A 25974-nucleotide genomic window follows, 5' to 3' on the forward strand; every position below is an offset into this window, starting at 1 on the left:
TAGTGTTTAAGGCATTTGACTGCTAACCAGAAGGCTGGCAGGTCAAACCCACCAGCTACTCCTCAGAAGGAAGGTTGGACAATCTAGTTCCATAGTGATACAGCCTTGGAAACCCAAGAAGGGGTCGCTATGAGTCGGATCCGACTCAACGGCAGTGTGTTGCATTGCATTTCTCTCTCAGCCCTGCCTAGAGGACAGCCAAAGTTACAGAGCTGCACTACAGTGGCAGAGAAGCAGACTCTGCAACCTGGAGACGAGAACCCTGCAGCATGAAGGGCATAGGGGAATCCCTGTTCTTTCTCTCCTCTCACTGCACTGCCTGAAGGGCGGCCCGAGTGGCACAGACCTGTGCTTAAGCACAGGGAGCTAAACTCAGAAATCCTAGCTTTCTACTGAAAGGACTAGGAAAGGGGTCCTAGCAATGTGGGGGGAAATGTGAGAGGACAAAGAATAGGAAGAATTGGATCTTCTAATTCTGTGTACAAACCTACACAAATCCCAGTTTCACACCTGAGTTGTATGTGTCCGGGATATACCCAAACTAATATAGCAAAAGTTTTGAGATCAGAACTACAACATAGTCTCCACCATACAAGTACCAAACAAACTGGTGACAGACACATGTTTGAGACAGATCCAAAGTAGCATGACAAAAGCTTTGAAGATTGAACCTACACCAGAACTACCCATCACAGATGGTGAGACAGAACTCATGGATTGACTGCCTGCTAATACAAACAAAAATCAACATTCTCTAGAGGATCTAAAAGACTCCAAAGACTTGAAATGTAATATTCAAAATGTCCAAAAAAGTACAATATCTAAAGAATCAGAAAAAATGTGACCTATCCTCCAGATATCAACAAATGTCAATCCTGAGATGACTCAGATATAGGGATTATCAGACAAAGACTTAACAGCAGCTATTAAAACTGCTATATAAGATAAAGGAGCTCTGGTAGCATAGTGCCTAAGGCACTTGACTGCTAACCAGAAGGCTGGTGGTTCAAACCCACCAGCCACTCCTTGGAAGGAAGATAGGGTAATCTACTTCCATAGTGTTACTGTCTCGGCAACCCAAGGAGGGGTCACTATGAGTTGAGTCCGACTCAACAGCACATAACAACATATAAGATAAAGTAAGTATAGTCTTTAAATGAGTGGGAATATATAAGCTCTTAGCATAGAAAGAGGAACTATAAAAAAGAAAGAGAAAATTCTGCCCTGTCCATTTTGCTATTGAACCCATCCACTGAATTTTTAAATTTCAGATACTGTACTTTTTCGGTCCTAAAATTTCTAAAACTATTGTTCAAGCAGAATAAAGAAAATGAGAACAGAAGAAATCGATAAAATTATCAACAAAAGAGAAAAATCAATGAAACAACTGGTTTTTTGAAGAGATCAATAAAATTAATAAAGCTCTGTCCAGACTGACCAAGAAGAGAAAAGACACAAATTATAACATCAGGAATGAAAGAGGGGGAATCAATGCAGACCTTACAGAGAATGAGGGAATGCTTCTGACAACTCTTTGTCCATATATTTGACAATTTATATAAAATGGACAAATTCTTTACAAAATATAGACTATCAAAACACAGTCAAGAGGAAATAAGATAACCTAGATATTCTGTATCAAAGAAACTGAATTCATAGTTAAAAACTTGCTGACAGAGAAAACTCCAGGCCCAGATGGTTTCATCGGCAAATTCAGCCAAATATTTATGGTATACTCCTAACACAATCTCTGCAGAAAAGAGAAAAGGAGGCAACACTCCTTAACTCATTGGAGGCCAGCAATAAACAGATACCAAAATCAGAAAAGGGCATTGCAAAAAGAAAACTACAGACCAATATTCCTCATGAACACAGATGGAAAAATCCTCCCAAAATAGAACATTTAATCCATCAATGTATAAAAGAGGGGTTTATTCTACAAATGGAAGATAGGGACAATATTTGAAAATCAATGTAATTCACCATATTAAGTAAGAAAACTACAAGGTCATTTCAAAAGATAAAGAAAAAGCATTTGACAAATTCAATTTCATGCATTATAAAAACTGTCACAAACTAGGAAAAGCAGCATACTTCCTTAACCAGACAAAAGGCGTCTATTAAAAAAAAATGTATAGTTACATGTTATGTATGTTCACATACAAGATTTATCTAAACACAGGTGTACAAATATGTAAGTACATGCATCCATATATATTCACATATACAGTAAAGGACAAACAGATACCTCTTAAACTTAACCAAACACATCACAGGATTGGTATAGGGTCTGAAGGGTTTGTATTATAGTCTTCTGAGATAACTCGGTCAACTGCCATAATATAGTTTACATTCTACATCCTATTTTGGTGAATAGTGACTAGTGTCTTAAAAGCTTGTGAATGAACTTCTAAGATACAATTGGTCTTGACATATCTGGAGTAAAATAGAAAGAAGAAGAAACTAGTATCCAGGACTAATAGTATATATGAACCACAGCCTGATCTGCCTTGAGATCAGAAGAACTACTGGTGCCAGCTACCACTACTGATCATTCAGATCAGGAACATGACAGATTCCATAGAATGGGAGCAAAATGTAGAACATAACTCAAAATTCTTAAAAAGTCCAGACTTACTAGACTAGTTGAGACTGAAGGACTCTGAGATTATCATCTTGAGATACTCTTTAAATTTTGAAATGAAACTATTCCATGAGGACATCCTTTAGCTAAATAACAGATTGGCCTATAATATAAACAGTATCACCTGTGAGTACTGTACTCCTTTAAAAAATAGTCTGTATGAAACCAAATGGTCAACAGTTACTGTAAAGCAAAGATGAGAAGGTAAGGGGGGCAGGGAAATGAAACAACCTGAACAGAAATGAAGAAGTTGACACACTGTGAAAAAAGTAAAACATGTCACCGAACATACTGTGTAGAAATTATTAAATGGGAACCTACTTTGCTGTGTTAACTTTCACCAAAACACAATAAAACACTGTTGTTCTTAGGTGCTGTCAAATCAGTTCTGACTCACAGCAACTTATGTACAATAAAACAAAACACTTAATAGTCCTCTGCCATCCTCACAATTCCTGCTGTGCTTGAACTTACTGTTACAACCACTGTGGCAAATCCATCTCCTTGAGGGTCTTCCTCTTTTTCACTGACCCTGAAGCATAATATCCTTCTCGAGGGACCCAGTCCTACATGACCAAAGTACGAGATATGAAGTCTGGCCATTTTTGCTTCTAAGGAGCATTTTGGCTGCACTTCTTCCAAGACAGATTTGTTCATTCTTCCAGCAGTCCATGGTATATCCAATATTCTTCACCAGCACCACAAATCAAATGCATTGATTCTTCTTCAGTCTTCTTTCTTCGTTGTCCAGCTTTTGCACACATGAGGTGACTGAAAATAGCATGGTTTGGGTCTGATTTACCATAGTCTTCAGCTTCCAGCATCACAGCAACAGGCAAACCACCAAAGTACAACAAACTAACAAATGAGTGGTGGGAGATATTATTACAAACAAAAATCCTACAACCAACATCATATCTTATGGTGAAATACTTATTTATTTTCCCCAAAGATCATGAACTAGGTAAGGCTCTCTCCATACTTCACTCCTATTCAACATCACACTAGAAGTACCAGTCTTTATATTAAGATAAGAAAAGAAAAAGGTGTAGGTTGGAAAGGAAGAAATAAAACCACTGTTTTTTAGCTTGGCTTCTATTTTGAAGAAACATACCACTCACTTTGAATGAAAGCAAACTGTAACCATACTTTATGAGCATAAACTTAACAGACTGCTTCCACTGGCAAGGGAAAGTACTTCATATAGATCCAGAAACATTTTAATAGTGCAAAAGCTAGTTTTATACTGCACTTGAACTCAATTTGAAGGGTGTAGAGATTGGTGAGAATGTTACCCTTTCTTAATTTCAGCATTCAAGCAGACCTTCCGCTCTTTATATATTCCATTGGTCATTTTAGTGTAAATATAGAGTGTTAAACAATTGTGCACCATCTTGCCTGAGTCAGGCATTTATTTACAACATCCCAGCCAAGGTTCCATTGTTTTTTTTTATAATGCAATTTCAAAATGGAAGTAAATAGGTAAATAAATTTAGACAGTTCTTTCATCACAAAAAATTATTGTTTAAGAGAAACACTATTATTTTAGAGCAAGGAATATGCTCTTTAGGCATATTAAAATTAACAAGCAGGAGGCAACATCTGTAACTATGGACAGCTCCTTCATATGCTACGAATGGCTACAGCAGAAGGACTTAAAAGCTAGCAAAAGCCTACATTCCAGAAAATTTACAAGTGTTTAGAAGGTGTTATCAGTAGATCACTTTTCCCATTAAACTTCTTGTTTACCATGGAGTCACAGAATTTGGCGTACCACAGGCCCATCCTATCCTCTCCGTGATCTCATTTCAACTACTGGCATTGTGTGACGTGTGTGCAAAACTCAGAACTCTAGCCACAAAATTAAGGCAAAATCTAACCACTTAATTTTCACCACAGTCACCCTAATGTTCTTTCTTTCTTTTACATAGCCTCATTTTCTCTAAAAACACATATCGAGCACCTATTCTGTTTCAGGTATCAGAAATACAAAGATGAACATGCTGCTGCTGCTGTGTGCTCTCAAGCCAATTCTGACTCACAGGGACCCTACAGGACAGAGCAGAACTACCCCAGAGTGCCCTAGGCTGTAATCTTTACAAGAGAGCACATCACCAGGTCTTTTCTCCCTCATTACTGCTGAATGGGTTTGAACCACTGACCTTTTGTTTAGCAGGTGAATGCTCAATCATTGCACCACCAGATGAACATACTAAAATAATAAAAATGTGTCAGGCTAAGTGCTTTATTTTTTTGAATCCTCTCAAAAACCCTGGAGTCAGATACTATATACTAGATACTATATCATGATCCTCATTTTATAGATAAGCTACAGGCCTAAAGTCACACAGATATTAAGCCAGAATTTGAACCTAAGGTGATTTAACTCCAAAGCCCAACACTTTCTGGCCTAAAGAGACTCATACTCTAATGTATTTACATATAATGTAAAAAAATAAATTAAAACACAAAAGTAAATGTTTTCGTGAATATTTAAGGAAAAGAGCACTAATTCTGCCCAGAGTGACTTCTACAAAATGACTTTGCAGATGGTCTTGAAAGTTAATTATCTGTCTGCTGGCTTCTAAAATGAAGAGGGCTCTCTAGATAGAGAAAAACATGTTCAAATGCCTATAATGGTGAAAGGGGCTCACAAGTCTAAGAAACAATGAGAAATTCAGTCATGACATAAGGAGGAAAGTGAGTAAAGCGAGAAAGTAGAGTAAGAAAAGGGATAGACTGTAAAGAATTTTACATGTTAGTTCTTCTCTATTAAGCAAAAAAGAGGTTTTAAAGCAGAGAAGTAACAATGAGCTTGCTTGCTTGCTTTTTTTAACAAAGATAAATCTGATGACAGTGTGAAGGGCAAACTGGTACAGGGATGGGTGAGGAGGATTCTATTCAGAGGCCTGCTGCAACAGTCTACGCAAGAGATGATGAGTTCTTGCTGAAGAGTCAATAGACATGGGTAAAAGGGAACTTCAAAGACCAGGTAGCAAGAACTGGGTTGATGGTGATGATTTTAACTAAAAATGAGATAATAATGGCTGTCTGGAAGAAAGATTTAGACTAGAGATTACAAAAGGTTTGTTCTAGGAATATAAGAGGGAATAATAAAGCCCCACTAGGGAGCTCTGGTAGCGTAGTGCCTAAGCCACCAGCCACCCCTTGGAAGGAAGATGGGGCAATCTACTTCCTTAGTGATACTGCCTCGGAAACCCAAGGAGGGGTCGCTATGAGTCGGTCAGACTGGGGGGCACATAATAACAACAACAGGATTAGCCTCGCACATAATGTCTTTGATGCTATGACTCATGTTGTGTTATGCTAATTATCCTCTGCAACAAAATAAGAATTCTTTAGAAATGTATTAGCAGACATTTATGCTAAGAGGCTACCTGGAATACCAATTGTTTCACTCACTTTAGTAGTTAAAAGTAGTCTCAAGTTCCAACGGAAGCAGAGGAGACAACACAAAACAAGGTTTAACTCATAAAGCACCATTCTCTTTATAAAAAAGAGCTGAGCAGGAATATAGGCTGTAGAACCAAACAGTCCTGGGTTCAGAGTCCGGCTTTGTCACTTACTAGCTGTGGGGACCCGATCAATTTATTTACTCTCAGTTACATCACCTGTATAGTATATATCAATCAATGCATACCTCACCACACTGCCACTAGTTCCTGGAACAGAGATAGTAGCTATATTGTTATTATAATAAATATTTTTTCTTTAGCATGTTCCTTATAAGAGTAACTTTTATGCTTAACTGTCAATCATTTACATAAAGCAGTGCTCCTTAAAACATGTCAGTTTTGATAGAAGAAAGTGGAGAATAAAATTAAGCACATATTCAAATACATAGGCATATAGTCTGTAACCAGCACAAAATTATTTTTAGCTTAATGTTCATGCTTCACGTAATATAATCATATTTAAAAGTAAAGTGTTAGTCTTCAGGAAAAATTGGTACACCAAGGAAATATGTGAGGGTATTACTACCAGGGCCTCCAATACAATGCCTCATATCCATAAGCTACCCCAAGAAGTCTCACATTAGACAAGTCTTGATTCTTGATAGCATATTGTGTAAGTTAGGTTGCATGTGGCAAAAAGTCAAGGAGAACCAGAACTATGCAACTTCAAACCCAGCACTTCCTACAGGTAAGGAACATTTAAAAAATAATACACTTTCTCCTGAAAATCTATTTTCATTACTGCTTTATGCTAAGAAAGCTTAAAATCCAGCCTATGAATCTATATTTTAAAACTTTACCTGTTTTCTTCTTTTTATCAGAAGTAGCATCCAAAGCAGGTAAGGTAGTAGAGATGCTTTTATAAATATCATGACTGCCTACGCCAGGATCATCTTCATCAGAAGAAAATGAAGACAAAGGTTCTAAGTTTTTAAGGTCATTATCACCTTTTTCTGATGGACTGTTACCCCCAGTTTCAGACCCTAAAGACATGGGTGTTGCAGATAAAGTCTTTGGAAGTGGTGGGGGGCAAAGTGTGCGAACAATCTGGGTCCCTGGTCTTTTAGTTCTGTTAGGCACTCGTACAGCAAGAGTAGAAAATTGCTGCTTGGGCCCAGATTTCAGAAAATCTAAGAAAGAGGCAATAAATCCTGTTTTGACCTCTGGCTGTTTTTCCTCTACTTCTTTGATCTTCTGTCTCATTTTTTCTTGATGCTGATAACCATCATGGCAGCTGTCCAAGGAAGTAGTAGTATATGGCAAATATATATCTGATCCCTTTGGATTCTGACGTTTGCCTTGGTTAGGTCTTTTCACCTGTTTCTGATTATTGTTGTCTTCCTCTTTAATTTGCCCTTTCCCTTTAGCTTTTTTCTTTTGAAGGTTAAAATGCATTAGATCTTGGTTTTCTTCTTCAATCTTGACATTGATTACATCCCCAGGTTGGGCCATGGCCAACAGTGCAAGCGCACTCCTAGTCGGGTTCACTGACACACCATCATCACCCCCTATAGTAAATTCACTCTCTGACGTAGCACTCTCTCCACTTATACTTCTACTACTAGAAACAAGCTCTTGGTTTCTGTTATTATTTAATATATTCTCAACAGGAACTTCACTGTTTTCTTCAGATTCATGATTGATAGCAGACGACTTTTTGGTTGAGCCAGAACTTTGCTCTTGGCTTTCAGGATTTGGTCCAACCACTGATAAAGTTACTTTAGAAGCTATATTTTGGTCAGGTGTCTCAATGTGCTTTTGATCAAGAGTGACTTTTGACTTAAGGGTGGGTACTGGTGAAAGATTTATGGTAATCTGACTTCCATTTAAAGAAATTTCACTTACATTCTGTGGCTTTCCCATTGTGGCTGTTACAGAGTTAAAATCCGAAGTGACTTGCCTGACATCTAATGTGTGCTGAAAATGAGATTTAGAATCACCATCTTCAACAGACTGAATGGTTTCATTTGAAGCTGACTTGGAAAACTCAGAAGGTGTAACTCCACAAGCTGCTGCTGTAGCTGCTAATATATCATCTACATTTGATAAGATATTTCTTTCATCACTGAGAAGCATTGCCTCTGGGAAACATATTGAGCCAAGAGAAACAAACTGATTCTTTGAATCATGTTGATTTGTTTCATTAAAATGGTCCTTTGTTGTGAGATGTTGTTGTAATGGTTTTGAAGACTCAGAGAGGTCCATTTTCATAATTTCAGGATTTTGAGGATGGAGTTGCTGCTGGAGATGATCACCAGTGCTTTGAATAATATGACTGTCCATTTGAAGGAAAGGATGTACTATTTGTTGAGGACTTTGAACACACTGTACTTGTAAAGACCCCTTTACTTGTGCTAAACCTGACTGAAGTAATGACTGCTGAAGAATTTGTAAATCACAAGCAGAGTCTAAAAGGACCTGTGTATTAGGAACAGATACCTGATGGCCATGCCCTAAAGTATGAGTTGGAATTTGAATCTGAGATGAAGCATTAATTATTTGATCATGCTGTTCCTGGATCTTTGCTTCGTGTACCTTATGCGTAAGGGAATGTTGCTCATTTAGGTCTTTAGTATTCAACCTTATTTGTGGAGCCTGCATTAAATTAGTTGCTTTCTTAATATCAAGGGCTGGTGTATTATTGACCTGGCCAATTTGTTGACTGAGTGGTGTTACTGATACAACCATGCTTTCTTCTTTTTTTGACCCTTGTAGAGCAATCCCAACAACTTGATCTTCAAGACGAGAATTACTTCTGATTACACTCTGAGAATACCTGTTATCTGCCTTTGATACCTTATAAGCCGATTCTTGAGCACTGATTTCCCCATCTGATAGCCTTTGGGTTGATGACTCAAGAGATGTTTGTGGCTGTAATACCTGTAATTCTTGCATTGGAAAATTATCTTCTTGCTTTGAAGATGTATAAACATTTGAGTCAAGTTTTCTTTCAGAATAAGACTTCTGATCAGGAGAAGGTATGTTATTCTGTAATGTCTGACAATGAGTAGAGGATGCAAAAGACGATGACTGGACAGCAGGCAAATACTTTTGGGACTGTGGAGACGATGACCCTTGCGTCTGTGTATTTTGGGAAGAATGCAAAGAAATGTAATTCTGGGTTGGGCTAGACACTGGCAAATTTTGAGCCTGAGAGGCAGAAGAATAAGAAAGAGAAGGGGCTGTTAATGTTAGGGACTGCCCTGAAGCATAGCTTTCTGAAGGACTAGCAACTGGCAAAACTTGTGATTGAGATGAATAGCTAACCTGTGACTGGCTAACTGGTGTTAAACCCTGAGAATGACCAGATGAGTAACTTTGAGATTGACTAACTGAAGACAGATCTCTTGTCTGGGCAGGGTAATTCTCACTTGTAACTGAAGATAATACCTGTTGCTGATTAGAAGAATAACTAAGTGTCTGATTTTCAGAAGTTATAGTCTGAGATGACCCAGAAAAAGTCAACGTTTTGTATAAGGATGGCAACTTCTCAACCTTGCTAGACCTATAAACCTGTGAATGAACAATAGATGGCACATTATGTGGTTGTACTAAACCATAATTTTGGGACTGACTAACTGATAAAAGGCTTGGTAGCTGCGCTGTAGAATAAATTTGTGCTTGGCCCGGTATCACAGAACTCTGGTTATGTAAAGGCTTGGAATAGCTTAGTGTCTGCAAAGGAGGAATTATACTCTGAGGTTTGGGGGTCTTAGTTGACCTTGGTGGCTGTTTTATAGAACAGTTTTTTACTTTTGTAGTAGAAGGATACCCTGGTGATGGAAGTGCAGATGAGTAAGATTGAGCAAGTTCAACTGAGACCTGGGTGGTCTTCTGTTGCGATCCTCCATTGCTCACCTGAGTAGACTCTCCAACTGAGCTACAGGATAAAGATGACTGCCTGGTTGTTTCCTGAAAATTAACTACACTAGCATTTGATAGGTAACTATGTAAGGAATGCTGTGAACCAGTCAGTTGTGCCTGAATAGACTGGGTACCTGAAGGCCTCTGATGGTGTTTAATAACACTACATTCTCGAAGAAGAGCTCTTTCAATGGAAGCAGTAGAACTAGAAAAGAGAGTTGAACTGTAGGCTTGAGGAGTTTGCTGGGCTCCTCCAAGTGCAGAAGGCAACAAACTAAACTGAGGTTGTAAAAGATGGGGTGCAGACTCTTGAGCTGAGCGATATGTTGAAGACTGAGGTGGTATGCTGTTACTTAATGAAGAACTGCCCAGGCGCTCAAATGCCAACGCAGTTGGAACAGTTCCCTGGGAAGTCTTGATTTGTAGCAAAGGATCATGAGGATTTAAAATTCCATTTGATGTAGTGTTAAAAGTTGGATCCTGAAGCACCAAAGGTGATGTGGTAGCAAAGTTTCTGTTGCTGAAGGTAGTGGGATGCTGATAAGCAGAGAGGGCAGATGGTGGAAGTGTTCCAGTGGTTGGCAAAGGTCCAGTAACAAACAGCTCAGTTGCTGCTGAGGAATGCATACCTACAAAGAGAAAACACGATGGTCTTTATAAAATGACAACAAAAATACTCAGTGAATGACATAACTCCAATCCATCAAAATCTCTGTAAAACTGAAAAACTTGATACATTGGTTATACATGTAAATTTTTACATTTACATTTCAAAATAGCTAGCTTTCTGAAAGCAAAAATAAAGTTACAAAAGTATCAAAATGATAATTACTATAAAAATGAGTTCACATGGAGTTGATAAAGCCATGTGAAATTTTAGAAACCAGTAAAAATATACATAATCTCTAGTGATATATCCTGCAAGCTTAATGCAAAACACTGACAAACTAAAATGAACATCACATCAAAATTAACACCAACATTAAATTGCCTACATTTAATGATAAATAAATCTAAAAATTATAGTAGGGTTATTTAAAACTGCAAAGTTTCTTTTATCAAAATATATGCACTTTAAAATTCCCTTCCATTTCAAGTTTTAACCTTATTAACAACTTCCCAGTAACAGATGCATGCTTGTAATGAAAGGATGATCAGAAATAAATAAAGTACTGTCAAAAAGAAATTCTTAACATTTCAGGACAACATTCCAGCAACATATACTAAAAGTGAAATGTATATACCTTTGTGATCCAAAAATTTCTACTTCTAGAAGTTTACCCTTTGGAAATAAGTGGATACAAATATATTTGTACAAGGTATTCCTCAGAGTATTATTTATAATATTTAGTGGAAAAATCCAAATCTTCATCAACAAGGGCTGTTGTTATTTGCTACCAAGTCAATTCCAACTCATAGTGACCCCCATGTGACAAAGCAGAACTACCACTTAAGGTTTTCTTTGCTGTAATCTTTATGGGAGCACATCTACAGATGTCTCATCCACAGAGCCACTGGCTAAGTTCAAACCACCAACCTTTCCAGTTAGCAGTCAAGTGCTTACCCATTGCACCACTAGGATCATTTAAAAATTATGGTATATTCTAGTAATACAATTGCTATGAACACTGACTAGAGGATATAAAAGCTTTGACACAGAAAGGTATCCAAGAAAAATAAATACCAAAATGTTAACTCCTTTCTAAAAAGTACATCTGTAGATCAGAACTATTACTTTCTACTTTACATACCCTTTTATTGTGTAAATGTTTTATAATGAGCTTCCATTAAAAAAAGAAAGAAAGACTATAGGAGGGGATTCTCTGACCCTTTGAAAAACATTCTTCTCATTTCTTTCCATTAAATGTCAAAAAAATATTACTACTAGCTTAGTGCCTAAGGCACTTGACTGCTAACCAGATGGCTGGCGGTTCAAACCCACCAGCCACTCCTCGGAAGGAAGATAGGGCAATCTACTTCTGTAGTGATACTGCCTCGGAAACCCAAGGAGGGGTCACTATGAGTCGGGGCCAACTCGATGGCGCATAACAACAACAACAACTACTATAGAGATAAAAAATACCTAGTTGGACTTGAAGAATAACATCTGAAATTCATTTCTAAAATAATATAATCATAGGAACTCTCATAGACTTTTAAGATAATCTAGTTCAACTCCCTGGCTATATTGTCATTAGGTGCCATTGAGCTGGCTCTGACTCACAGCGACCCTACGTACAACAGAATGAAACACTGCCTGGTCATGTGCCAGCCTCACAATCTTTGCTATAGCTGAGCCCATCGTTGCAGCTACTATATGTCAATCTATCATTGAGGACCTTTCCCTTTTTCATTGACCCTCCACTTTACCAAGCATGATATCCTTTCTCCAGGGAATGGTCTTTCTGACAACATGACCAAAGTAGGTGAAACGAAGTCTGGCCATTCTTGCTTCCAAGGAGTGTTCTGGCTGCACTTCTTCCAAGATAGATTTGTTCCTTCTTTTGGCAGTCCATGGTACTTTCAGTATTCTTTGCCAATACCACAGCTCAAAAGCATCAATTCTTCTTAGTCTTCCTTATTCATCGGCCAGTTTTCACATGCATATGAGGCGACTGAAAACACCATGGCTTGGGTTAGGCACATCTTAGTCTTCAAGGAGACATTTTTGCTCTTCAGCACTTTAAAGAGATCTTTTGCAGCAAATTTGCCCACTGCACTATGTCCTTTGATTTCTTGACTGCTGTTTCCATTGGTGTTGATCGTGGAATCAAGTAACATGAAATCTTTGACAATTTCAATCTTCTTTCCATTTTTCATGATGCTGCTTATGGGTCCAGTTGTGAGGATTTTCATTTTATGTTGAGGTATAATCCATACTGCACATTGTAGTCTTCAATCATCAGTATGTGCCTCAAATCATCTTCACTTTCAGCAAGCCAGCTTGTATCATCTCCATATCGCAGGTTGTTAATCACTCTTCCTCCAATCCTGATGCCACGTTCTTCTTCATATAGTCCAGCTTCTTGGATTATTTGCTCAGCGTACAAATTGAGTAAGTATGGTGAAAGGATACAACCTTGAGACACTCCCTTCTTGATTTTAAACCATGTAGTATCCCCTTGTTCTGTCTGAATGAAAGCTTCCAGGTTCCTCATGAGCACAATTAAGTGTTCTGGAATTCCCATTCTTCTCAATGTTATCCATAATTTGTTATGATTCACACAGTCTTAATGCTTTTGCATAGTCAGTAAAACACAAGTAAACATCTTTCTAATATTCTTTGCTTTCACCCACGATCCATCTGACATCAGCAATGATATCCCTCATTCCACATCCTCTTCTCAATCCATCTTGAATTTCTGAAAATTCCCTGTCAATATACTGCTTCAACAATTTTTAAATTATCATCAGCAAATTTTACTTGCATGTGATATTAATAATGTTCAATAATTTCCAATTCTGTAGGGTCACCTTTCTTTGGAATGGGTACAAATATGGATCTCTTCCAGTCAGTTGAGCATGAAGCTGCCTTCCAAATTTCTTGGCACAAAGTAAGTACCTCCAGCACAGCATCTGTTTATTGAAATATCTCAATGAGTATCCCATCAATTCCAGAAGCCTTGTTTTTTGCCAATTCCTTCAGTGCAGCTTTGCCTTCTTCCTTCAATACCATTGGTTCTTGATCATATTCCACTACTGAAATGGATGAACCTTGACCAATTCTTTTTGGTACAGTGACTCTCTGTATTCCTTCCATCTTCTTTTGATGTTTCCTGCATCATTCAATATTTTTCCCATAGAATCTTTCAATATTGCAACTCAAGGCTTGAATTTTTTCCTTCAGTTCTTTCAGTATGAGAAATGCCAAGCATGTTCTTCCTTTTTGGTTTTCTAACTCCAGGTCTTTGCATATTTCATTATAGTAATTGACTTTGTCTTCTCAAGTTGCTCTTTGAAAACTTCTGTTCAGCTCTTTTATCTTGTCAGTTCTTCCACTTGCTTTAATCACTCTCTGTTGAAAAGCAAGTTTCAGAGTCTCTTCTGACATCCATTTTGGTATTTTCTTTGGTATTGTCTTTTTAATGACCTTTTGCTTTCTTCATGGATGATGTTCTTGATGTAATTCCTCAATTCCTCTGGTTTTTGGTCATTAGTGCTCAATGCATCAAACCTATTCTTCAAATGATCTCTAAATTCAGGTGGGATGTAATTGAGGTCATATTTTGGCTTTCATGGACTTGTTTTAATTGTCTTCAGCTTCAACCTGAACTTGCATATAAGCAGCTGATCATCTGTTCCACAGTCAGCTCCTGGCCTTGTTTTTAGCTAGAGATATTGTATAGCTTCTCCATTCAGTCTTTCCACAGATGTAGTTGATCTGATTCCTGTGTATTCCATCTGGCAAAGTCCATGTGTCTAGCCAGCGTTTATGTTGTTGAAAAAAAGGTATCTGGAATGAATAAGTTATTGGTCTTGCAAAATTCTATCATGTGATCTCCAGAGCCATTTCTATCACCAAAGCCATTTCCATACCTGGCCACAGCAATGAGGAACTGGGACCAGAGAAGTGACCTGTCCAAGGTCACAGGGCTGTTTAGTGGCATTCATGAAATTCAAATCTACTTACTCCATATTCTCAGCAGGAATCTCCTCTTTTGTGTGTTTGTGTGGATAGGAGTAAAAATATAAAAAATGGATAGCAGTAAATAACTGAAATTTAAGTTTAAAGTTATAAAGAATTGATTCAGTCATAATGTTTATTCTAAAGTAAGAAAATGTTTTATGTTGTGTATGTCATAACCATACCTAAAGAAGCAATGTAACTGCAGTGGTAACTGACACCTTCAGTTAAGCCTAGAACGTGGATGAGGGTAGTTATGAAGGCCAGAAAATGATGCGGGGCTTAAAATAGTAGGTGAGGAACTCCTAGTCATCTTGTATCCCACAGTGATAAAGGGTCCTTCTTACTTATTTCTGCATGATTTATTATACCAATACAGAACGGAGTCCCAGAGGCTAGCAAATTCACCACACTATTCTAACAGAGCGTATTTTGAAATGTATCTAATGTCATATTATAATCTCAGACATTCCAAATGAAGATGCTCCTCATCCTAACACACTAAAACTAATACCCTTTTTCAACTAATGGCATATGCATGTATGTTCATGTCCCAATTTTCAGATCCAGTTTAATGTCCTCAAAAATCCACCAATATTTCTTTTAAGTGGGACAGCATATGGTAGTAAAGCCTGTGATACTCCGGGGGGAAAAACAAAAAACAAAAAAAAGTTCTATCTTACTAACCTGAGAATCCAAGGCCCTTCTGAATTCAATTCAATTATGGGGCCAGATACAAATTGCAAAAGTGAATTTTAAAAAATGGAAACCTAAAAAACACAAAATTTTTTTAAAACAAACTATACAAGGTAGTAACATTTTATAGAAAGTGTTGGCTCACTTAGATGTGAGTAAAAGCTTTCCTGCCTTCATTAAACATATATAAAAAATATATTTTTCTTTGCTGTATTTGAATCCTTTACTTCTTAATATCAAGTTTCAGCATTAAGATACTGATTAACAGAAAGTCAGCTAAGTACATGAAAGGTAAAATTATTTCAGGAAGCAAAAAATCAATTTACTGTGTTTGTGTTATAACTATGATTTAAAATATTTTCTCAAATACGCTATGGTATCTCTTATTGTTTTTACCCCTCCTCCCCCAAAATTAACCTTCCTGTTGTCCTGTTATACACATACACACAACATGTTTTAGGGAAACAGTTGAGAACTAAGAACAACAGAACAGTAGAAAAGGGCATATAGATCTTATAATTATTGAGAAACAAGCACAAGGTAGTAATATGAACTTGTAATGGCTTTTCGTTAAACTAAATAGCGATTCAATCTGTCTAGTTAAGAATAGTTTAGACTACCACCAATGATAAAATAAATCATTTCCAAGATTGTTTTTTATTATACCATCTATCCAACCTGAAATCACTAAAATAAATGAAACTTAATCTTTGCTCCTTTCAAGTAGACAAGTAACTACTTAAACTGTCAGATATAATTTTACATCAAGGTATATCTTTAATAATTATCTACATTGTTCAATCAAAACTTGTTGGTTTTTACCCAAGGGCAAAACCCAAATTTCTGCCAATAACAAATACTTGAATTTTTTCCACTCTAAAATTGTGAAAAATTCCAGGTTTTAAAGTTCACTGGAAGATCAATAATTAACAACACTCTCAACAACATTACCTTGATGTGGTCATATAAAAGGTATTTGTGGTTAAGTATTTTTAAAAGACTTAAAAATTCTGAAAACAAAGAATTACCTGTCTGCCAGGATGGAGCCCTGAATTGTGGTAAAAGAGTAGTTCCTGAAGAAGCAGCCTGAGCAGTTCGGGATTCAACAGCAGAGAGAAAATTCATCGCTGAAGATTCTTTAGTGTTAGTGATGGCACTGTTCACATTAGTTTCAAATATTCCAGAAAGACCTACATTTAAAGATAAAATATATCTCAGAGACAAAAAAAAAAAGTATACTTAAATTGAGACCAAAACATTCAACAACCCTAAATTGTCTTATTTTGAAGTAACAAATGAATATTAATTGACCAAGCACATTTATAACTTAAAATCTCCAAAGTTGCACAACCTATTAATTATCTAGATACTCCCTTATCAGTAAAAGACAAAACTTTTAATCTCATTTTCATCTTAACATTTCCCAGGGCATAACCCTATACATATTCATAACCTAACTCATGAAAATTGATTATTTTTTCTTATTCACTAAATGATCCTAGATTCATGCTCAATATCATGAGAATTTTTACCAGTTGGCTGAGCTGTGGTACCATATCCAGGAAGCTGACGAGAGGCTGCAAAATTCTGTCTTTGAAGGAGATCTGCTTCAGAGTGTGAGGGATGTCCTTCTTCATAGCGTAAACTAGAGGATATTAAAAACAATGACCAAAACATATACCTAAATCATATGCACACCAAAAATTTTCTAGGATACCAACTATCAAAAGTGGCAGAGGTCTCTGACCAAATCCCTGGCCTAGGCAGATCAGTAGAGCTCCAACAGTCTGACAATACTGTCACCACACGAAAAATATATTGAAGATATACAAGAAAGAAAAACAATACATAGTATTTTACTTAATTCAGCTTTATCCCAAACAGAGCTCTTTTGCTGGAAGACTGCACGGTACAACAGAATGAGCAATACTGTAGGAAACGGGAGCTGAATCCATTGTCCGAGCTCTGCTACTAGACTGCAGTGTGAGTACAACATGGGACTTGGTCACTGTGGAAGTATCTTCCTTATATGAATGAAAAAAAGCTTAGACAAAATTATCTCTAAGGTCCCTTTAATTCTGACATTCTACAGAATCAGATAATTCAAATAAATTAATACTATTTCCCAATTACTCACTTATACAATTTCAAACATTTTGAAAAACTGTTATAAATGTATGTACAAGTTTTGTGTCAATGTAAGTTTTAATTTTACTTATCAAATAAATACACAGGAGGGCAATTTCTGAGTTGTAGTATAGTGATATATGTTTAACTTTTGAAAAACAATGTAGATTTCCAAAGTGGCCTTACCCTTTTGCATTCTCACCAATAACATACCCCTTTCAGTCATTCCACATGCTTGTTGGGCACTAAGTACTGTCAGTTTGTAATTTTTTTTTTTTTTTTTTTAACAATCCTAATTTAGATATAGTAGTATCTCACTGTGGATTTATTTATGTATTTTTTGGTGGGAGCATATTTTTTCCACATTGCCTTATTAACCAACAATGTTGATCATCATTTGCTTATCTTTTATCCAAAGAAGTTTGGGAAAGCAGCTACTCAAATCTTTTGTCCATTTTTTACTGGGTTGTTTCTTTGTTCTGGGAGATGTTTATATATTCTGGTATCAAGATCTTTGCTTGATACACATTTTACAAATATTTTCTCCTGATCTGTGGCTTATATTTTCATTCCCATACAATGTCTTTACAAATCTATCCTGGAAGAAGTGTATCCAGAATGTGCCTTACAAATAAGAATGGCTAGACCTCATCTCATCTATTTTGGTCATGTCAGAAGGGACCAGTCTCTAGAGAAGGGTATCATACTTGGTAAAGTAGAGGGTCGGAGAAAAAGGGAAAGACCCTCAACAAGATGGATTGACACAATGAGTGCAATGATGGGTTCAAGCATAGCAAGGGCTCTGAGGGTGGTGCAGGACCAGACAGTGTTTGGTTCTGTACAGGGTCACTATGAGTCAGAATCAACTCAATGACACCTAACAACAACATCATCTTTGGAAGAATTCTTAATTTTGATCAACTTTTTATTTTCTATATTGTACTTTTGGTGTCACAGCCAAGAATCTTTGCCTAATCTCTGGCCTCAAAGATTTTTTCCTGTGCTTTCTCCTGGAAGTTTTGTAGTATCAATATAAGAATTGAAAACATGTTGCACAAAAACTTGTATATGGATGTACAAGCAGCTATCATGATAGTCAAAAAAGTACAGACAGCCCAAATGCCCATCAACTGATGGATAAGCAAAACGTGACATATCCATACAACAAATAAAAAATACACCATACCATAGTAGGTGATGGCAAACACTGATCTACAGGGTGGACAGGCGGAATGATTAGGTATGTACATTCAGGGGGAAGTGTGCCCATGACCATGTATAGGGTTGGCAGACAATGTTTCTACAAGTGTATTTGTATGTTCTGTAAGAATTCCCAGGTATATGGTAGAGGTGACGAGGGACAAGGTTGTAGTGACTTCTTGGCCACAGCCAGCTACCCAGAGGGACTGAGTAGTTGGACCTGTGGGCTTGGACCATGGTTGCAGGGGACATCAGGCTCAAATGGCATAACATACTATACAAAAACATTGTTCCGCATCCTACTTTAGAGAGTAACAACTGGGATCTTAAAAGCTTGCAAGTGGCCATCTAGATACAACAAAAGGTCTCTCCTTGTCCAGAGCAAAGAAGAATAAAGAAAACCAAAGACACATGGAAACAATTAGTCCAAGGGACTGGTATACTATGTGATCCTCAGCCTATATGACTATGAGACCAGAAGAACTAGATGGTGCCCAGCTACCACTGTCAACTACTCGGAGGGGGATCTATGCAGGAGATCCTAGATACAATGGGAGAACAATGTGGAACAAAACTCACAATCATTAAAAAAAAGGACCAGGTTTGCTGGTCTGACAGAGCCTGGTGGAACTCCTGAGACTATGGCTCCTAGCTGCCCGTCAGGTCTGGAACCCGCTCCTGTGGCTTCCAGCCAAACAAAAGACAGAGATATGAGCTGAACATTTACATTAGGTAGATATACTCCTTGGAGAGATCAATCATGGGAGAATAGAAGGGCTGTGTATGAACAGAGAGAAAGCTCAGGGGCCAGGCGTGCATGGGAAGGAAGGGCACAGGGAGAAGGTGGCTATGGGGAGGAAGTAGGAGGAGAGCTGCTGCATTGTGAGAGACTGCAGTCAATGTCATGAAACAGTGTATGTGAATGGCTATATGGAGGATGAATTTGCTCTGGAAACTTTCACCCAAATCACAATAAAATTTAAAAATAAATAAGTAAATAAGGAATGAAGTACTGATGCATGTTAAAACATGGATGAATTTAAAAATATTATGCTAAGTGAAAGCCAGTCACAGAAAATCACATATAGTTTGATTCCATGTATATGAAATGCCCAGAGCAGATAAATCCATAGAGACAGAAAGTAGATCAGTAGATGCCAGGAGCTGAGGAGAGAGGCAAGTGGGAAGAGACTGCTAATAGGTATGAGGTTTGTCTTGCAGGTAGTAAAAATGTTCTGGAATTAGACAGTGGTGACAGCTGGACACTCTTGTGAATACACTGAAAACTACTGAATCTTATATTGAAAACTACTGAATCTTATACTTTAAAGTGGTGAATTTTATGGTTTGTGAATTATATATCAATTTTTAAAAAGTCACTCAATATTTACTGATCCTTGGTAGCTTTCTATGAACTAGACAACACTATCAAACAAAGTGTTATATATGAGCTTTGTCATGTACATCTTCAATCTCCTATGACTGGCACATCTCTACATAATAGTGATGTCTAGTTAACTGTATATAATATTTTTATTATTTTAAAGTAAGTTTTCAGAAGGCAATATAGCTTACAGAAGGCATTACAGTTGATGGCCACTGGTTTGTTGAGTTTTTGTTTTTTTAGCAAAAGCCAATTATTAAAAAATTATGCTGAAAAAAATGAAACCTCATGCCTCAAAATACTGTCTTAATTTTAATTCCTATATTCAGACCATTACATGATCTCCTTGGAATAAATGTATATTTGCTTAAGAAAGGACCTACTGTGGGCCAGCACAGCCCTTACTAGCCCCCAAGCCTTGCATGGTTGGTAGGGAAACAGGACTTTTCCCATCCCCTTCAAGCTCTAAACATTACATGGGCTGAGGCTTAGGAAAGCAGAATGAACTAAAGGCTAAGGAGCACATCTTCCTCAATCTTCATTATTACCAGCCTAGCATAAACCTTCATCATCCATCTTCTCTGCACACACTCTTGAATAGGGTGCTAACTCAATCTTAAGAATAAGGAAGGTAAGAATTTTGCAGAGGGGAAACAGAATGGTGTCTTCAGTTAAGCCACTTACATTCCAAAAATATTGACCTTTTTCTCAAAATCAAATCAAAAAAGATAAATTCTTCATCATTACCACTCTCTACCTCGTTTACTAAAGTATGACTAATCTTTCTCTAACATTTTAATATAATTTAACAAAAAAAATAATATTTTATGGTTGAAGAGACTGCTGAAACAAAAGTCTCATCTAAAAATGGCAATGCATGGAGTGAAAATGGTATATGCTCAAAAGGAAAACTCCATTTTTCTATTGTCAAGTCTTGGAGGGGGATCTATGTAGGAGATCCTGGCTACAGTGGGAGAACAATGTGGAACAAAACTCACAATCATTTAAAAAAAGGGGGGGGGCCAGGTTTGCTGGTCTGACAGAGCCTGGGGGAACTCCTGAGACTATGGCCCCTAGCTGCCCGTCAGGTCTGGAACCCACTCCTGTGGCTTCCAGCCAAACAAAAGACAGAGATATGAGCTGAATATTTATATTAGGTAGATGCACTCCTTGGAGAGATCAATCATGGTAGAATAGAAGGGCTGTGTATGAACAGAGAGCGTATTTTATGTCTTAGATCCAGACACAAATCTACTCCCTGGGTAGCCTACTCTTATGTTCATACGCTCAAGACATAAAGTACAATCATAAGTTTAAAACTCAGTTAGCAAAACTAACATGAAATATGTTAAAGCCCAGGTAAACAAGCATTAAGTTACTTAAGCAGTAAATGAATTATTTCTACCTTCATTACTATTATCATTTTATTTTCTCAGTATTAAAGATTTTGGCTACTGGAAATTCTATTGAGCTTTAGAAAGATTTAGTCTTAGTTATATCAACTTTTCACAACAGAGAAAGTTAAGAACCCTGGATTGAAAGTTAGGGGTCTCAGTCTCAAGTCCTGATTTTGCAAGTAAAATGCTACAAAAATTCGTTAAGCAAAGTCAATCTTTTAGAGTTCTAGGTTTCTTATTTAACAAACTTAACTTTCTTTGCAGTTCTAATATTCTAAATTAAACTAAATAGCTTTAACTCATCTAACATAATTCATCCGTGTTCTCTAGTATAAAATCTCTCTTCTAAATTGAGTACAGAAATAAACGGAGTTCACTGAATTAGCCTTGAGTGTGGAACTTTTGCCTCTGTTGCCATTAGGTGCCATCAAGTTTGTTCCAACCCATAGCAACCCTGTATATAACAGAATGAAACACTGGCTGGTCCCACACCATCCTCACAATTATTGCTATGTTTGAGCCCACTATTGTAGATCCATTTCATTGAGAGGCTTCTCTTTTTCACTGACCCTCTACTTTACCAAGCATAATGTCCTTCTCCAGGGACTAGTCCCTCCTGATAACATGTCCAAAGTAAATGAAATGAAGTCTTACCATCCTCCCTCCTAAGGGGCACCCTTAATCCAAGACAGATCAGTTTATTCTTCTGGAAATCCATGGCACACTCAATATTTTTCGTCAACACCACAATTCAAATGCATTAATTTTCTTCAGTCTTTCTTATTCATGCTTTTGCATGCATATGGAAACATTAAAAACACCATGCCTTGGATCTAGCAAAGTAGTATCTTTGCTCAATGCATGTCTCTAGACTTATCCATTTCAATATGTGCAACATTTGTACAGTCAACTCAAGTCAATTTATCAAATATTTTATATATATTTATTTTATTTTTAGCTAATCATAGTCCGAAGAGCTCTGATGGTGGAGCAGTTAGGCATTTGGCTGCTAACCAAAAAACAGGTAGTTTGAACTCACCAGCTGCTCTGCAGAAGAAAGATGAGGCAGTCTGTTTCCATAAAGATTTACAGCCTTGGAAACCTTAGGGGGCAGTTCTACTCTGTCCTACAGGGTCACTATGAGTCAAAATTGACTTGACAGTTGTAAGTTTGGAATCATAGTCCAAGAATTAAAAACAAAAATGTAACACCTAGAACTAATCACCTCTTATGAAGGAATTCTTAATCATAAAATTGAAAAAATTAATTTATGAACAATAGCAAATGTGTAAAAACATAGGCTTTACAAATAGGCCACTGAATTCAAGTCCAGTTTCATACTTTATAAATTCTATGACTTGAGGCTAACTGTATAGTCTCAGTCAGTTTCCTTATCCATAAAATTTTTAAAATAATAATGGGAAAAAAAAACCCTAAAACAGAAAAAAAAAAAAAAAAAAACAGTTGCCACTGAGTGGATTATAACTTATGGCAAACCTATGTGTGTCAGAGCAGAACATAGGGTTTTCTTTTCTTGTTTACATTTTCATTGTGATTTGAGTGAAAGTTTACACAGCAAATTGGTTTTCAGTGGCTGATTTTTTTCAAAGTAGATCACCAGGCCTTTGTTCCAAAGCACCTTGGGGTGGACTCAAACTTCCAACCTTTCAGTCAGCAACTGAGCACTTAACTGTCTGCACCACCCAGAGACTCCAACTGTAAAAAAGGGTTAATGATAATAGCTAACTTTCTAAGGTTGCTGTAACAGTAAATGGGGTATGTAGACACACAATTTAGCACATAATAAAGATGAATTAATGCCATTATTATTACATCTAAAATTATTATTGCATCTGAAGGTGAAGTCTGCATTTATACAACTGATTTTACTGACTGCCAAGTGTAATGGTAAACACTAGAAGATGCAGAAATAAAAAGGAATAAACATAAGTATAACAGCTAAGGGAGACAAACTTGTCTGTCGGTTTGTCGTACTGTGGTGGTGTGTTGCTGTGAAGCGGTACCACCAGTGTTTCAAATGCCAGTGAGGTTGTATATGGTGCACAGGTTTCAGCACAGCTTACAGACTGAGACAGACTAGGAAGAAGGAAGAGGCCATCCACTTCTCAAAGAATTGGCCAGGAAAAACCTTATGAATAGCAAAGAAACACTCTTGTTATATTACCAGGCAACTTTATGAACAGCCCAGAAACACTGTCTGATACAGTGCAGGAGGACAAGCCAGTTAGGTCAGAAGGCCATCAAAATACAACTGGGAAAGAGCTGCATCATCAGAGTAGAACCAACTTCACTGATATGGATAAAGTAAAGCTTTTGAGACCTCCATTTGCTGACGTGACCCAACTCAAATTGAGGATAAACAGCTGCAAACATCCATTAATACAAATACAGAACATGCAATGTACAAAGTATGAATTTGGAAAATTGGAAGTTGTCAAAAATGAAATGGAATGCATAAAGATTGATATTCTAGGCATCAGTGAGCTGAAATGGACTGGTTTTGGCCATTTTGAATCAGACAACCATCTCCTATGCAGGGAATGACAATTTGAAGAGGAATGGTATGGCATTCATCATTACAAAGGATGATTTAAGATCTGTCCTGAAGCACAATGTTGTCAGTGATAGAATAAAATCCATACGCCTACAAGGAAGACCAGTTAATACAACTCTTATTAAAATTTATGCACGAACCACCAAAGCCAAAGATGAGGGAACTGAAGATTTTTATCAAATCCTGCAGTCTGAAATTGACCAAACATACAATCAAGATGTGGTAATTATCACTGGTGACTGGAATGCAAAAGTGGGAAACAAAGAAGAATCACTGGTAATTGGAAAATTTGGCCTTAGTGACAGAAATAATGCTGGAGACCGCATGATAGAATTTTGCAAGATGAACAACTTATTCATTGCAAATACCTTTTTTTCAAAAACACAAACGGCAGCTATACACATAGACTTTGCCAGATGGAGTACACAGGAATCAGATTGACTGCATCTATGGCAAGAGGAGATAGAAAAGCTTAATATCTTCAGCCGAAAACAGGTCAGGAGCTAATTGTAGAACAGACCATCAACTGCTCATATGCAAGTTCAACTTGAAATTGAAGACAATTAAAACAAGTCCACAAGAGCCAAAATATGATCTTGAATATATACCTCCTGAATTTAGAAACCATCTAAAGAATAGATTTGATGCATTGAACACCAGTGACAGAAAAGCAGAATAATTGTGGGAAGACATCAAGAACATCATCCATGAAGAAAGCAAGAGGTCATTAAAAAGACAAGAAAAGAAGACCAAAATGGATGACAGAGGAGACTCTGAAATTTGCCCTTGAGCAGAGAGGAGCCAAAGCAAATGGAAGAAATGACAAGATAAAACAGATGAACAGAAGATTTCAAAGAGCAGCTCGAGCAGCAAAGCCAATTACTATAATGAAATGTCCAAAGGCTTGGAGTTAGAAAACCAAAAGGGAAGAACATGCTCAGTATTTCTCAAGCTGAAAGAACTGAGGAAAAATTTAAGCCTTGAGTTGCAATACTAAAAGATTCTATGGATAAAATATTGAATGATACAGGAAATATCAAAAGAAGAAGGAAGGAATACACTGTACCAAAAAGAACCAGTAGGTCTTCATCCATTTCAGGAGTGGCAGCTGATCAAAAACCACTGATATCAAAGGAAGAAGTCAAAGATGCACTGAAGGAATTGGCAATGAACAAAGCACCAGAATTGACAGACTACCCATTGAGATGTTTCAACAAACGGATGCCCCACTGGAGGCACTCACTCGATTATGCCAAGAGATTTGGAAGGCAGCTAACTGGCCACCTGACTGGAAGAGATCCATATTTGCACCCATTCAAAAGGTGATCCCACAGAATGTGGAAATTATCAAACAATATCATTACTATCCCATGCAAGTAAAATTTTACTGAAGATTATTCAAAAACGGTTGCAGCAGTACATTGATGGAGAACTTCCAGAGGTGCAAGCTAGATTCAGAAGAGGACATGGAGCAAGGGATATCATGGCTGCTGTCAGATGGATCTTGGCGCAAAGCAAAGAATACCATGAAGATGTTTCCTTGTGTTTTATTGACTATGCAAAAGCATTTGATTGTGTGGATAATGACAATTATGGGTAACACTGAGAAGAATGGGAATTCCAGAACACTTAATTGTACTCATGAGTAACCTGTACAGAGACGAGGAGGCTGTCATTCGAACAGAACAAGAGGACACTGCATAGCTTAAAATCAAGAAGGGAATGTGTCAGGGTTGTATTCTTTCACCATAATTATTCAATCTATATGCTGAGCAAATAATCCGAGAAGCTGCACTATATAAAGAAGAATGTGGCATCGAGACTGGAGGAAGGATCATTAACAACCTGTTATATGCTGATGACACAACTTTGCTTGCTGAAAGTGAAGATGACACTTACTGATGAAGATTGAAGAACACAGTCTGCGGTATGGATTACATCTCAATATAAAGAACATAAAGAAAACAAAAATCCTCACAACTAGACC

General features: G+C 37.3%; 1 protein-coding gene across 1 annotated transcript in view; it reads right to left on the reverse strand.

Moving 5' to 3' along the window:
- QSER1 (glutamine and serine rich 1) overlaps nt 1-25430 on the reverse strand; it is a 63246-nt gene extending 37816 nt beyond the window's left edge. Inside the window, exons 1-5 of the mRNA XM_007943280.2 lie at nt 25408-25430; nt 23754-23762; nt 16837-16949; nt 16333-16494; nt 6921-10613 (exon numbers count right to left, since the gene is read on the reverse strand). Of these exons, the coding sequence (XP_007941471.1) occupies nt 6921-10613; nt 16333-16429 (3790 nt within the window). The 5' untranslated portion in view covers nt 16430-16494; nt 16837-16949; nt 23754-23762; nt 25408-25430. The remainder of the gene's footprint in view (nt 1-6920; nt 10614-16332; nt 16495-16836; nt 16950-23753; nt 23763-25407) is intronic.
- Between the last annotated feature and the right edge of the window lie 544 nt (nt 25431-25974).

Source organism: Orycteropus afer, unplaced genomic scaffold (genome assembly GCF_000298275.1).
Source record: "Orycteropus afer afer isolate SDZICR_OR568_19922 unplaced genomic scaffold, OryAfe1.0 scaffold00103, whole genome shotgun sequence".
NCBI lineage: Eukaryota > Metazoa > Chordata > Mammalia > Tubulidentata > Orycteropodidae > Orycteropus > Orycteropus afer.